The sequence below is a fragment of the Phalacrocorax carbo genome, chromosome 5 (genome assembly GCF_963921805.1).
Source record: "Phalacrocorax carbo chromosome 5, bPhaCar2.1, whole genome shotgun sequence".
Lineage (NCBI taxonomy): Eukaryota > Metazoa > Chordata > Aves > Suliformes > Phalacrocoracidae > Phalacrocorax > Phalacrocorax carbo.
Window position 1 is genome coordinate 40,100,719 of NC_087517.1, and position 13,052 is coordinate 40,113,770.

At 46.4% G+C, this 13,052-nt stretch overlaps 1 protein-coding gene across 1 annotated transcript in view; it reads right to left on the minus strand.

Annotated features, from left to right (window-relative positions):
• IKZF2 (IKAROS family zinc finger 2) overlaps positions 1 to 12,335 on the minus strand; it is a 122,928-nt gene extending 110,593 nt beyond the window's left edge. The window contains exons 1-3 of the mRNA XM_064452105.1: positions 12,063 to 12,335; positions 9,295 to 9,343; positions 8,442 to 8,546 (exon numbers count right to left, since the gene is read on the minus strand). Coding sequence (XP_064308175.1) covers positions 8,442 to 8,546; positions 9,295 to 9,328 — 139 coding nt within the window. The 5' untranslated portion in view covers positions 9,329 to 9,343; positions 12,063 to 12,335. The remainder of the gene's footprint in view (positions 1 to 8,441; positions 8,547 to 9,294; positions 9,344 to 12,062) is intronic.
• Positions 12,336 to 13,052: the final 717 nt, after the last annotated feature.

A 13,052-nucleotide genomic window follows, 5' to 3' on the forward strand; every position in this document is an offset into this window, starting at 1 on the left:
GGGAAACATGGCTAATAAGGATCTGAGAAGACTCCAGTCTGCTGTTGAAGGTCACAGCATAGATATCTTTAGGATGACGCTTGTTTTGTTCAAGTGGAGGAACAAAGGGCATAAACAAGAAAATATCCCTCATTGGAAATTTAAGCGTTGTCACGTATGTGGTTTAACTGCAAATGGAGCACCTCTATTGTAAATCCTGCCCAGGATCTCCCATTAGCTGGAGAAGACACATGGACTGTCTTACCTCCTCACATAAGAGGTGTGAGGAAAAAAAAGGTTATAAACAGAACAGGTGGACAAGTTGAATGGATTCTCTGTGCTTCAGTATGTCCTACCTTCTTTGGAAGCTGCTTCAGACCCCCAGGACAAACGACCTGACACCAGCAGCACCAAGATGTAGCTGGGTCTTCTATCCCTACCACATGAAGCTTCAAGGTGGACAGTAGAGCTAAATCTTCAAAAGGCCTTCTCCAGCCCAGTGATAGGGAAAGGACTTGAATAATCCCACTAATCTTCCCTTTTTCTCTCTCCTACTGCAGTGACTATACTTGCAACCAGAACAGCCTCATAAGCCTCAGCAACACCTCAGCAGAAAGAGATGAGGAAAAAAAAATACTCTCCCCCTCCAAAAAAAAAAACCACACCAAAAACCCAAAACCCACACAACAACAACAAAGTGTGCAGCTTCTCCAGGTAGCCATGGCGGGGAGAGTGGAGGCAGGTCTGGAATGAATCAGATTTCTTGCGTAAAACCCACAGCCTGATAAGAAAAGGGACCCCAACCTGTTCAGGGAGACAATGTACTTACTCTGCTGTCTTTTTTTATTCACCACTGGCTGGTAGATGCAGATATTCATGCCCTCCACACCAGGGCTGGGAGTGCAGTTTGACCCCAGGACTGACCTCTAACCACCTACAGGTGTTCCCCTGTTCCTGATGGGGCAAAGGCATCTGACAGGCTATCTCAGCTTCACCAGGTGGGAGACTGAGAGCTCTGTGACCTCTCTGGGAAGGCCAAACACAGAGCAGCCACGAGATAAAAGAGGGGGTACAACACATGCAGAGACCGCCAACTCTGCGGCACTTGCCTTGGCCACATAGCGTTTAAGAAATAAACACAAAACTGGAAAGCATGGTCAAAAATAAGAGGTGTTGAGAAAGCAGAAGTCAGTTAAAAAAACACACAAACAAAACAAGCCACCAAATAGGAGTTCTAACTCACAGAAGTTTAAATGACGTATAAGCACAGAAATGAGGGGTATGAGTCAATCCCATGCTTTTCCAGGAACAGTGTCTGCTGTTTTATGGTACACTCCAATGTCCCACCCACAACACCACCTGCAGGTGACCCTGCCAGCCAGGGCTATGCTCACAGCAGGAGCTTCTGCCAGCTTCACTCCACCTGTGAGGGATTACAGCTCTACAAAGCCACAGGCTGACGTGATGGTCCCAGCAGATGCCGGCAATATGGCAGATGCTGGCTCTGGATCAAGGGCACATTTTGCTGGACAGTCTAAACAGGGGTTTGTCCACACACAGACCTGGTAATGTTCAGCTGTATGGGAAGAGTTAAAATGCTGTGGTTGCTCTAACGTAATCACACAGGAACAGGGCGCTTTAGGACTACTGCAATTACTCGTGCGCAGGACAGGAAATAAGCTACACTAGTATTAAGGTACTTCTAAACACATCTCATTATGGGTCTGCAAAAATTAAATGCAAACCAACCCGGAAGCAAAGCAGCTATCATAATAGAATTCCTACTTCTGACAAGGCCTAACATGTGCCATCTAAACCTCTATCTTGAATGATCTACAGTCTCTCTGATTCAGAAAAAAGGCAAGAGGGGAAAAAAGCAGCACAGAAACATGAAGGGACTCGCCCCTAATGACAAGAGTTGGGAGAAAAACTGGGCCTCTGGTCACCGAGCCCAGGGCCATACCTGTCAAGCCTCATTGCTTCTCAGTGATAATCGCAGCTCTACTTCCTTGCGCTGGGATGCAGCAGTCAGCCTCCTGGACTCCAAACAAGTGTTCACCGCTCAAGGCAAGGGACAACATGCCACGGCACAGGCTCCGCGCCCAGGCTGGCAACATGTCTTGTTAATACAGAGAGCAGTAGCACAGCCTTCTCTTAAATTTTCTACAGAGCTGCTTCAAGGTGGGGGATCCCAAGGAGTTTCATTCACTGGTATGACTGAGGAGAAAGCAGAAGAGGGCTATGCCTTTCCCTCCTGGCTAGAACAGCATCGCTCCTCCAAGGTGCCCTCTTGGCACTGGAAGGAGAACAAGCACTGCTCCCCCACAGTAGTACACAACGATGACACAGGTAGCTTTATTTTCACCTGTAAAACCTAGTCCTGCAAAGTGTCATTCAGCCAGAGGACTAGACAGAGCCAGTGGCCCACAGGAATAGGGAATGAGCCCTTGATCCAATTTCCCAAAAGCAAATACTCATCAATTTCAGCAGGAGCAGCACCTTCCCTCAGAGCCAGGGATGGGAAAGACAGAGCACTCTCTAATGGGTATCTCATTGTCCAGCTGTTATCGAAGTGCCACATTTCAAGGAAGATGAAGATTGCTCTTTTCACTGGCATGTCTGAAAAGGAACTGAAATTCCAAATTCAACATTGAAGACTTTCTGACTACAAAGCTAGCGAGAGCACCAAGTGTTGTAACAGCAGGGTGTGCACCAACAAAAGTTAACCAAACCTGACAGTCCAAGAGAATAACAGAAGCTCCCTAAGAAAGGTGTGTACTGCAACAAAGACCCAGCAGATGACCTCTCAGGAGACTTCCATTGGAATGAATAAAAACCTATTTAATGAGCTTAACTGGTAATTTCGCTCCACCCTTGTTATAACACTCACTGAGAAAGAGGAATGTTTTTGCAGCCGAGTACCTGATTCCATAGGGAATGCCAGAGAGACCGTGACAGAAGAGATTAAAAACACAGAGGGGAACCCTCTGCCGTTGGAGTGTGAGCTACAGACAGTAGTTACTTAAAAACCTAGTAGTTTCAGCGGCTACTTGGTTTTCATGTACGAACAGAGTTTGATTCAGAGGAACTATTTCATTATTTTAATGATACCAGGGTGAAAACTCTAAGCTGATGGGTATGAAGGTACAACAATCTAAGGTGCATCCCAGCAGGGTTTTTCCAGGTAACTTTTTTTCTTTATTCTTAAAGAAAAAAAAGAGTGGTGCAACTACTCTACGGAGCTTCGGTTTCATGTGTGTGGACAAAAACCTAGATTTCTGCTTAAAGCCCAGTCATCACCTCTTATTATTTTATTTTTCCTCCTTAAACCTCAAGAAAGCTAAGCCCATTGGCTAAAACTTTCCTGGGTTTTTTTTCCCTGGCAATTATCAGGGCGTCTGAGGTTAAAAGACTGAAGCAACATCATTGCTTCTGCAAGTGTCAAAGTAGCTCACTTCTACCAGTTCCCCGCCACACTTTACTGAGCTCATCTCTTATGTCTAAGCTCATTTTGGCATAGTGCATCTTTACTAGCCTTCAACTTGTAAAACCACAGGTATGTCTATATCAGGTATCATAATGAAATTCCACAGCTGAGCTCTCTAAACATCAAACTGTTAAGGTTGGAAAGTCAGACACAAAGGACTGGAGGACCTCTCAAGTGACTGTCAAAAGTCCACCTCCCTGCACCAAGGTAGGATCAAAGATACCCAGACCAATAGATGTTGCCTACCCTACTAAAGGCAGCTGAAGAAAGAGATTCCTCAGCATCTTGAGGTTATCCAGGCCAAGTCTGTAGCACCAGATGCAGTGTTTCACACTTTCCAAGATGTTTGGAAGAACTGGAGACCTGAATCCGCACTTCAGAGCAACAGCAGTTTGGCTGCCAGAATTCTTCATGCCCCAGTGCACGTGTCAGGGGAGTGACTGCCTCAAAGCACTAATTCAGTTCCCCCCCCGCAGCCCAGCCCAGTTCAGCTTCAACCACCTTCCCTAAAGAAAATCCTCCTGCAGAGGCTCAGCCTCCGTCACCTCATCCTACTGAAAAACCACATACTGAGCCAAAAAGAACCCCAGTGCAAGGTCCAGCCTCATGTGCCTGGGCTGTAGACCCTGGTGATGGCAAAGCTTGTTTGCTATGTAGCTGAGGCATGAAGCAACCTCTAATTTTATGAATTTTCATTCCAAAAGGCAGACTCCATGGTTGCGTTTCTTCATCTATACAGATGTGGTGCTGATACAGCTGTGGTACGTGAAACTTCCTGCTTGGGGCAACACAACCATGATGAAACTAGGCTTTTATGATGATTTAGAGTTGAAAAAGGTAAGTAATCAAGAAAGATTTGGGGCTTTGAAGTTACAAAAAAAAGAGAGCGCAACTAGTAGTCCACCCCAGTTTACCCTGATCACTGGGAATGCAGTATTGACTATATTAAAGAGAACTCAGGCAATGTCTTATTATAAACACTGGTACTGAAATCACTCACACTTAATACTGCTGTCCCAACAGCTACCTTGTCAGACAGCACGATCATTCCCCACCAAGGAGAAAACACAATCCCCTTGCTATTTTCAGCAGAGTCACCTGACAATGCTTATTTTCTTAATAAATTATTTCTCATAACTTAGTAACACTTTAAGCTACTATAAACACACCTTGCAAGCATACCACAATTTTAATCAGTTTCAAACATCAGATGTTGGGTTTGATATTTATGATTGTTCTGACTGTTTCATAAAATGGCTCCTTCTGCCTATGAAAGCAAAGATAGCAAAGTTATCTAGGACACCCACTGTAAAGTCTCTAATTTAAGAGGAAATTTCCTCTGTCACTGACTGTCGGATGCTATAGCTGCTGTTACTAGTTTCCATATGATAGCGGGCAAGTTGCCTCAGAGAAGTATCCTTCATCCTATACAAACTGTTAATCAAGTCAACTAACCAAACAACTGTGCCCCTTGCAGTTTTTAAAGGGGACATTCTTCTGTGTCCCCTGTAGGGGACAAAAAGTAATATATATCTCAAATAACTATAGTAAGAACTCAGCATGGTATTACAAGTAGGTGAGTGGGAATTATTTCTTTTTAAAGCCTCTTTTATAAGGATTCACCATCAGCCTTTAATTAGCATGCCAGTTCCTATTCTGAGGTTCTTGATCACTTAGAGCCCAGTTCAACATTCACCGAAGGCAACAAGACAAGCCCTCCTCTAGACCTGACTGAGTTCAAGGGAGCCTAGGACCATGCAGGGGACTCTCCAGTACCAACACAATGTTAACTGAGCAGGCCTTCGACACCCAGCTCTTCATGTCAGCCCTTGGAACAGTTTTCCTACAGAAGATCAGAAAAAAATCTGGACTTCCAGATCTGGGGCTGTGTAAATGTATCATCTGTACTCAGCAGGTATAGCACTCATCTGTCTTTTGCTGTAGAGGAAAGCAAGGTGATCTATCAACCTATTCAGTTTGACTATTTACATGTATTTTAAATCATTGATTACATAAAACTACAAAAAAGTATTTTAGAACAGAGCATCTGCCAACATACATACAGAATTCTGCTAAAGGCAGATCTATACTGTAAGGTATATGTGAGATCATTAGTTAGCTATGACAGGATTTACCGTGATTCATCTTTCAGGATCATCTCATTCACAAGGAAAATTGAGTGTCAGCCCCATCCATAACCTACACATACTATCTAGATACTTGAAAATGGTAATAGGTTAAAGGATGCAGCAGACAACTCTCCAATAGCAACCAAAAAATTTAACCTGAAACCTTTTGGAATAGAACCTGAAAACATCAGTAGGCCAGCCAGAACTCCTACTAACATGGATTGCCAGGGGCTAATGAACACAGAAAACTCTTTACCTAGCACATAATTTTACTGTTGCTGGGAGAGCACTGCTCAGTCATTTCGGTACAGATCCAAGAAATTTAATTCTTATAGTTTCGTCTTTTTTTGAGCCAGACACAAATTAAGGCTAAATTAAGAGTTGTGGTTCAAAACGATTCAATGGAACACAAGAACAAAGGTCAAAACTTAGATCTCTGCCCTGCAGGTACACATCCTGAACACGCAGCTAAATAGGGCCATCTACCTTCTGGGGATTACTGGCAACAAAATCAGGAGTGAAACATTTGGGGTCTGATCCACGTATCGCCTTATGTACCACCTTCTCCATCAGCAAACCCTACCCAGCCAGAACAACATGCCTTGGGCTTCGCTGTAGCAGCAGGCCAACAGTAGATCAGCCTCCAGTGACTCCACGAGAAATTACACCATACTGAAATACAATGCAGCCACTTCCTCCACACACAACGAAGGACAATACATTGATCCAACAAGAGCTACCAAAGTCATACTAATTATTTTGAACAGCTATTCCTCCTTACTCTCCCACCACCACCTCTCCTTAAACCAGAAACAAACTCCCCCCAAAAAATCCCCAGAGGTCACAGGCCTCTGAGTTATTGAACCCTTAAAAGGATTTCCTGTACCCCGCAGAACAGGTGGAAAGCTCTAAAGCACAGCCTGGTGATTTAGTCTATACATGCCACCTTCAAGATTTGGCCAAAAACCTTAAGTGAACCAACATAACAGCTGCCACAAAAGCCAACAACCTCTAATCAATACCTTCAATGTCTAAGACAGAACAAACTGCCTCTCTGCAAAACTTCCTTAGGCCTACAAAGAGTAAATAAATTACATCAAATTTAAGAAGCTGGAGTTTTGCTTGGCTTAAGAACCACAGGGAGAGCCCCTAATTTTTCAACAGCAGCACATGCTTAATACAGAGCAGCAGTGATGAAAGCAGAGGAGACACCTGTGAGGTACTACAAAACACATTTAAACAAAAAAGATATTCACCAAGGCTGCAGATACATGTGTGTTGCAAGAGCTAACGAAGCTTAAAAATCATTGGAAGTGTTAACACAATTAACACATTCAATATTTTCGTGCTCAAGTATTTTTGCATTACTTCATCCTACATCTTTTTATTCCCTAATTTGACTCTGGTTTTTAGTCTAGATGGTAAAGAAGATTTAAAACAGGGAGCTTTTTTTCCCTTCCAGTGAAGGTTTCCCATTAATAAAAAGGAAACAAAGAAAATGAAGAAAGTGAGCAGTAAAACTTTTATAACATAATAAAATATATCAGAATCCCAGTGCAGCAGGATTGGAATTGTCTAAAGATGCTGAATTATGATCGGTTGTCATATAAAGTTCAGTCCAGAGTATTAGCAATCATATTCTCTAGCAACATGCATATAATTGGGAGATCTTCATAATAACCCTCAGTTTTAAAGGCTCATAAAAACTGTGTTTTACTTGTCATTTGCAGGAAGAAAGAAGAATTTTAAAGGAAGGTAACATCTTTTTCTCAGTCCGAAAGACTGTGAAGGCAATACACTCTGTATTTTAAAGTAAGCAACCCTAAAAGCTTTTTTTTTTTTATTCACAGTTTTCAGTGGGGTACTATACAAATACTCAGTTTAAGACGATAGATATGTATCTGTAGTACACACACTAGAGAGAAAATTAGTTTCACATGGAGAGGAACCCTCTGGAAGTGTATTGGAAGCAAAGCATGTTACATTATTTTTGAATGCAAGTACAGCGGTGCTTTAAGGTGAGTATCTTGCTGTAACTTTGTAACCAACAGTTAAAGCTCTGGCACTCGTACACACACACACAAAAAAAGAAAGGATGTTGGTTTTATGAAATGTGTGTAAACTACATTTATCTATCTCCAAAACAGAGCATGAAAATAATAATAAAAATATTATCAGCACTTGACACTCTCAGTAGACTCCCAAATCTCCACATTTTCTCAATTTCTCCCGACATACTAAACCAAAATCCTTTCAGTTTGTTAGAGGGTCAACTACTGAGTGCCATAAACTTCCAATCACCCCAGCCACTTTTGGATTTGCCACGGCAAAGCTGAGGTAATGAATAGGATGCTGAAATTTCTATATGGAATAGTAAAATACAACCTGTCATCAAACCCAGATATTTTAACTTTATACTTTTGCCAGAGTAAAGCCTTTTTGTAAATCAAATGTGTTTGTTTTCAAATAAAGCTACTTCAAGCTGTTTTGGGAAGCATAGTAAGTAATAATAACAACAACAACAACTTCCATTTGGATTTCAAAACCTGATGAAACAAAACAGCACATGTCAAGCCTAGCATTTTCCTACCTGGAACAGGTAAGGACCAGCTCTCAAATGCCGCCTTGGGATAGGTCAGACTAGTAATCCCATTCATGTTTAGGTGAGACACCAGCATGAACAAGAAAGAAAAGAGGAAAAAAAAAAAATCTACCCCGTCCTTCTCTTCTTTTATTACAACACCTACAGCAGTGGTTAAGACCCAGGGTAAGCAAGACAAGAACCTGGAGGACCAGACTAACCTAAACCCTCTGCTAGAAAGCAACAGGTTTAAGAAGAGACTTACTGCTTGCCATGTGACTGGGGGAGGTATGCTGCCCATTGGGTGTGCTGGAGGTGAGGTCAATGGCCATGCCGGAGTGCTCCCTTTCGGGCGAAAGCTCATTGTCACCTGCTTTCACAAAACAAGTCCCCCGTAAGTTTCCATCCCCTTCTTCAGCGCAGCAATGCAATGATTAAGAAGTACAACTCACTCGTTCCCTTCACCCTTCCTTCCTTTACCAGCAGGGTCTTCCACAGGCTGTAAAAACTGGCCTTTCAGTGGCCACAAGTAAACATTTGACTGACTGGTTTTAAAAGTCCCCCCAACTGTACTGTCACCAGTCTTCTACACACACACCTGTGACAAACCTTGCCCCAGCTGCTTCATCGGAAGAAAAGTTAGGATTACTTTTCCATTTGCAGACATTGAGAATCGGGGCTGGGCAGAAGACTGAAATAGCACTTTAACATATAAACGTCTCCACCCCCCCGAACCCCCCCAAAATCTCTCAGTTAACTGACAGTTGAACAAAGCACTTAAACTAAGACATTTTGCCCTGACACATAAAACTAGAGAAATGCATAGCACAAGGGCATAAAAAGCTCTGGGTTGAAATCTGGATTTCTAAAGATGAACTCTCATTTATAAAGTTCATTCATCCTCACTAAATATTGAAACCTAGAGCCACTCACCCATGCACCCTTCCCCATGCGTTTTTCAATCATACACAAAGTTTGTGTTTAAATGCTATTAATTCACTACCATCTCAATGCAAAGACCATGCACAAGAAAGCTAAAGTTTTGGGTGTCTGCATTATAAAAAAGATAGTGGGAAAATGAAAGTAATTCAGAATAATCAAGCAAAATGACTACTTACATGTTATATATCCATCAGCAGCCTCTGCTTCCATAGTCAAAGTGCAGTGCTGCAAGGCAGAAAAGTACACCCTCAAAGACGCCTGTCAGTATCAACCATTAAATGATTAAACTTACTTAAAGCCCTAAGTCGTTGCCCATTTTACTGCTGTTGCAAACATTGCCTAGAGAAATGCACAAGTGTACTGCATGTGCTCGTTTGCAAATCACTCAACTCTTCCTGCAAATTACCTGAGTAGAGAAATTCAGCTGCCTCCTGGGCAGGTGGCACTGGGATCACCTTGGTCTGACCATACCCCTCTCTGTCCGCCACTCATATTTTTACCTGATCTGAGAATTCCATCCCCGCCCCCCACCTTTCCACTTGTATTGTTCAAGCTGGGATGGTAATGTTTTATCAATTATCAGGTCTCACAGCCAGAACAGACTTTGAGGAGATGGATACTATTAACAATTACTCTTTTCACACGCGTTCCAAGAGACTCCATCCTGATCTAAACAAAATAAAGCTTTCCAGTGTCTGTTCCCCCTTGAGAGAGTTATTACAACTCTCTGTCTCACACCACTGTATGGGCACATACACCTGTACACGCACCTGTTCACTCTAACCCTATTTATCTGCCACAGCATGGGGCCGAACGTCACACTTAATACTACCAGATCATGCATTTTGTGGTGTGAAGCAATCTTAAAGTTTCTGGAAGCACTTTGCTGACACAGAACAAGCTATTACTTTCCAGAAACCCAAGTAACTGTATAGAATGACACCCCCTAGCTATCATTTGATATATATTGGGGGGGGGGGGGGGAGAGATCAATAATCATAACTATGTTCTTTTAAGTGGAAAAGTTAAGAATCTGACATGACCAGAGGAGAATTTTATTTCCTCTCTCCCTCCACGTCCTCTTTTTTGCCTTTAGTTTCAAAACTCTCACTGCACCAGGCAGCTAAATTATTCACAATGAGCCATTTCTGTATTGATCGCCAAGTATATTTAGCCCTGGCTCCTGGAATTTCTCCATTACTTACTGGAAAACAGGCAGCTTCACTTCTTGTCTCCAAAACCACTTCCCTCCCCCTCCCTTAACCCACTTTCCTCCCCCCCACCTTCCCCAATAAATAAATACTTTTCTCTGTGTTCTTCTTTGGTATAAAGCAGATCAAATTCCCAAGGCATTCAGCACACAACACTTAAATTTCAACCTGCCCAGCTGCTACCAAACTCTCTTCAATTCCTGATTTTCATGACTCTTAAAAAGAAATCTCCCAAAAAGTTTGCAAAACAGGTAAGCCACTTCCTCAAGCCTTTCAAAATTACCTTATCTTCCCCCTAGTCCAGGTAGGCAGGCACACACTGAGAAAAAGAAAGAAACATCAGAAGCAACAGGGAAAGATCATCCCAGCCAATGAAGTGGAAGGAAAGAAAGGGGAGGAAGGGAGGAGGAAGAGAAATAAAGACAAAAAGAAACACAGAAACATCCATAACCGAAATTAAAACACGGTTTGATTTTTATTTTTTATTTCTTCAAGGGGGGAGGAGGAAGAAGAGGAGAGGGGGAAGAAAAAAGTTTGGTCACCATTTTTAGGCTGGTGATGGCAAATCCCAGCTGCTAAGCCACCCTCTCCACAACGAGTGGAGAGAGAGAGAGTTTTGCTCGGGCTGAAGACACAGCAAGATGAGGAAAGTTTAAAAAATAATTTTTAAAAGAAAGAGGTAGAGAGAGGGGAAGGGTGGGGGAGAGGGAGAGGGGGGAGAAACCCGCCCCCGGCACTTACAGGTGGGGCATGCGGAGCCGGGCAGCCCCAGGGATGAGCCGGCGGGGAAACTCGCTCAGGAATGGCACATACTTTGAAGGAAGATGAAGAACAAAAAAAAAGAGGGAGAAGGAGGGAGGGAGGTCAGCCGGTACTACAGCAATGCGATTAACCAGCGGAGGGAGAGAGAGAGGGGAGAGAGAGAGAGAAAAACTTGATCTACCGGTTCGTTACGAATCGGCACGAAAACGGGGGGAGAGGAGGGGATGCGGGGAGGGATGGGGCGAGGGGATGCGGAGAGGGATGGGGCGGGGGGGGCCGGCGGGAGCACTCACACCCGCGCAGGAAACCTAGGCCAACTTCCCCGGAGCGCCGCTCCGGCCCTGGGCGACAGCGGGCTCCGCGCCTCAGCCCTGCCTCTCCCCGCCCATACCACAACCTGTCAAAGTCATGGAAGTCCTGCCTCGTTCGATCATTTTATTTTCTTTTCCCCCTTTCCCTTCCACGCACGCACACACGCAGACATCCCCCTTCCTCCGTTCCCCCCCGCGGCCTCAGGCCGCAGCCCCCCGGGGGCCCGCAGGTGGCGGCGGGCGCTGAGGGAAATGGCAGTTGGGGCCGGCGCTGACTAACGGACCGGGCGAGCCCCGCCGCCCCCCGCCGCCCCCCGCCGCCATGGATTATTCTGGGGAGGGGGGCGGCTTTTTTTTTTTTTTTTTTTTCCTGGGGCGAGGGGGGTCTGACAGCAACAAGTCATAAGAGCCCACCGCCGTGCGGGAGATGCTGCTGCTGCTGCACAACCGCACTTTAGTCGGGGACCCCTGGGCAGACACAGACACACGGACACACAGAGCCCCGCCGTCCCCGCCGCCGCCTCGCACGCCGGACGGAGCTGTCCTCCCCGCCAGGGAAAGAAGGACCGGGGGGTGAGGGAGGAGGCGCGGGGGGGAGGGGGGGGAAGGGGGGAAAAAAAGAAAAAGAAAGAAATAAAAAGAAGCCAGGCGCAGATTTACCTCAGCCGCGCAGGCAGTGAATCACTTCCATCACCCTTTTGTTTGTGTTTTTATTAGTGTCGGCGCTCTGTGCCTAGTGGAGGTGTGTTTGTGCACGGCAGTTGGCTATGGAAACTAAGGCAGTGGAGCTGTAGCTAAGGGTAATCCTGTTTTTACTTCCTCCATCTTCAGAGAGCAGGGTTAGCCTGGGACAGCTGGTCAAACCCCGAGAAACCGATCCGGCGGCGGCGGCGGCCGCACTCACTCGCACACACACTCGCAGACGGACGGACAGACGGACAGACACACGGACACACAGACACGCGCAGCCCCGCCAGCGCGCGCACCCCCACCCCACCCCCCTCCGCCCCATGCGGGCGCGCGCGCCACCCCGCGCGCCTCACCCAAGGGCCGGCGCGGCAAGCGCGCGCGGCGGGGGGGGCGGGATGGGGGGGGGGGAAGGCGGGATGGCGGGAGCGGGGGGGCGCGCGGGGGGCGGGTGCCCGCGCCGGCAGGGCCGCTCAGCACGCTCGGCAATCGATTAGAGGACAAGTGCCGCCGCCCGCCCGCCCGCCCGCCGCCACCGCGTGCGCCCCGCGCCTCACGCGGACGGACACGCGCGCCGCCGCCTCAGGGCACCGCCACGTCCCCCCGCCCCGGGCACCGGGGTACTCCGCGCCCCCCGCCCCGCTCCTTCTCCTCCTCCCCTCGGGAGCGACAGCCGCTGTCGCCGCCGGCGGGCGGGTGAAGTTGCCGGCGGAGTCATGATTCAGCACTTCTATTTTTAACCGCCGGGCGGCCGCGGGTGCGCGGTGGGAGCCCGCCGCCCCTCGCCCCGCCGCCGGCCCCGCCGCTCTCCCGTCTCTAACGGCGTTTGCCTAAGCACCCCCGCGGTGGGAGGCCGGGGACGCCGTAAAGGCGGGAGGGTAAGGGTTCTGAGCTGCCGTGCTTGTTACCTAATTGAACATTCAAACTACACATGAGGTAATTTCTTTTTCTTTTTGCAAGCGT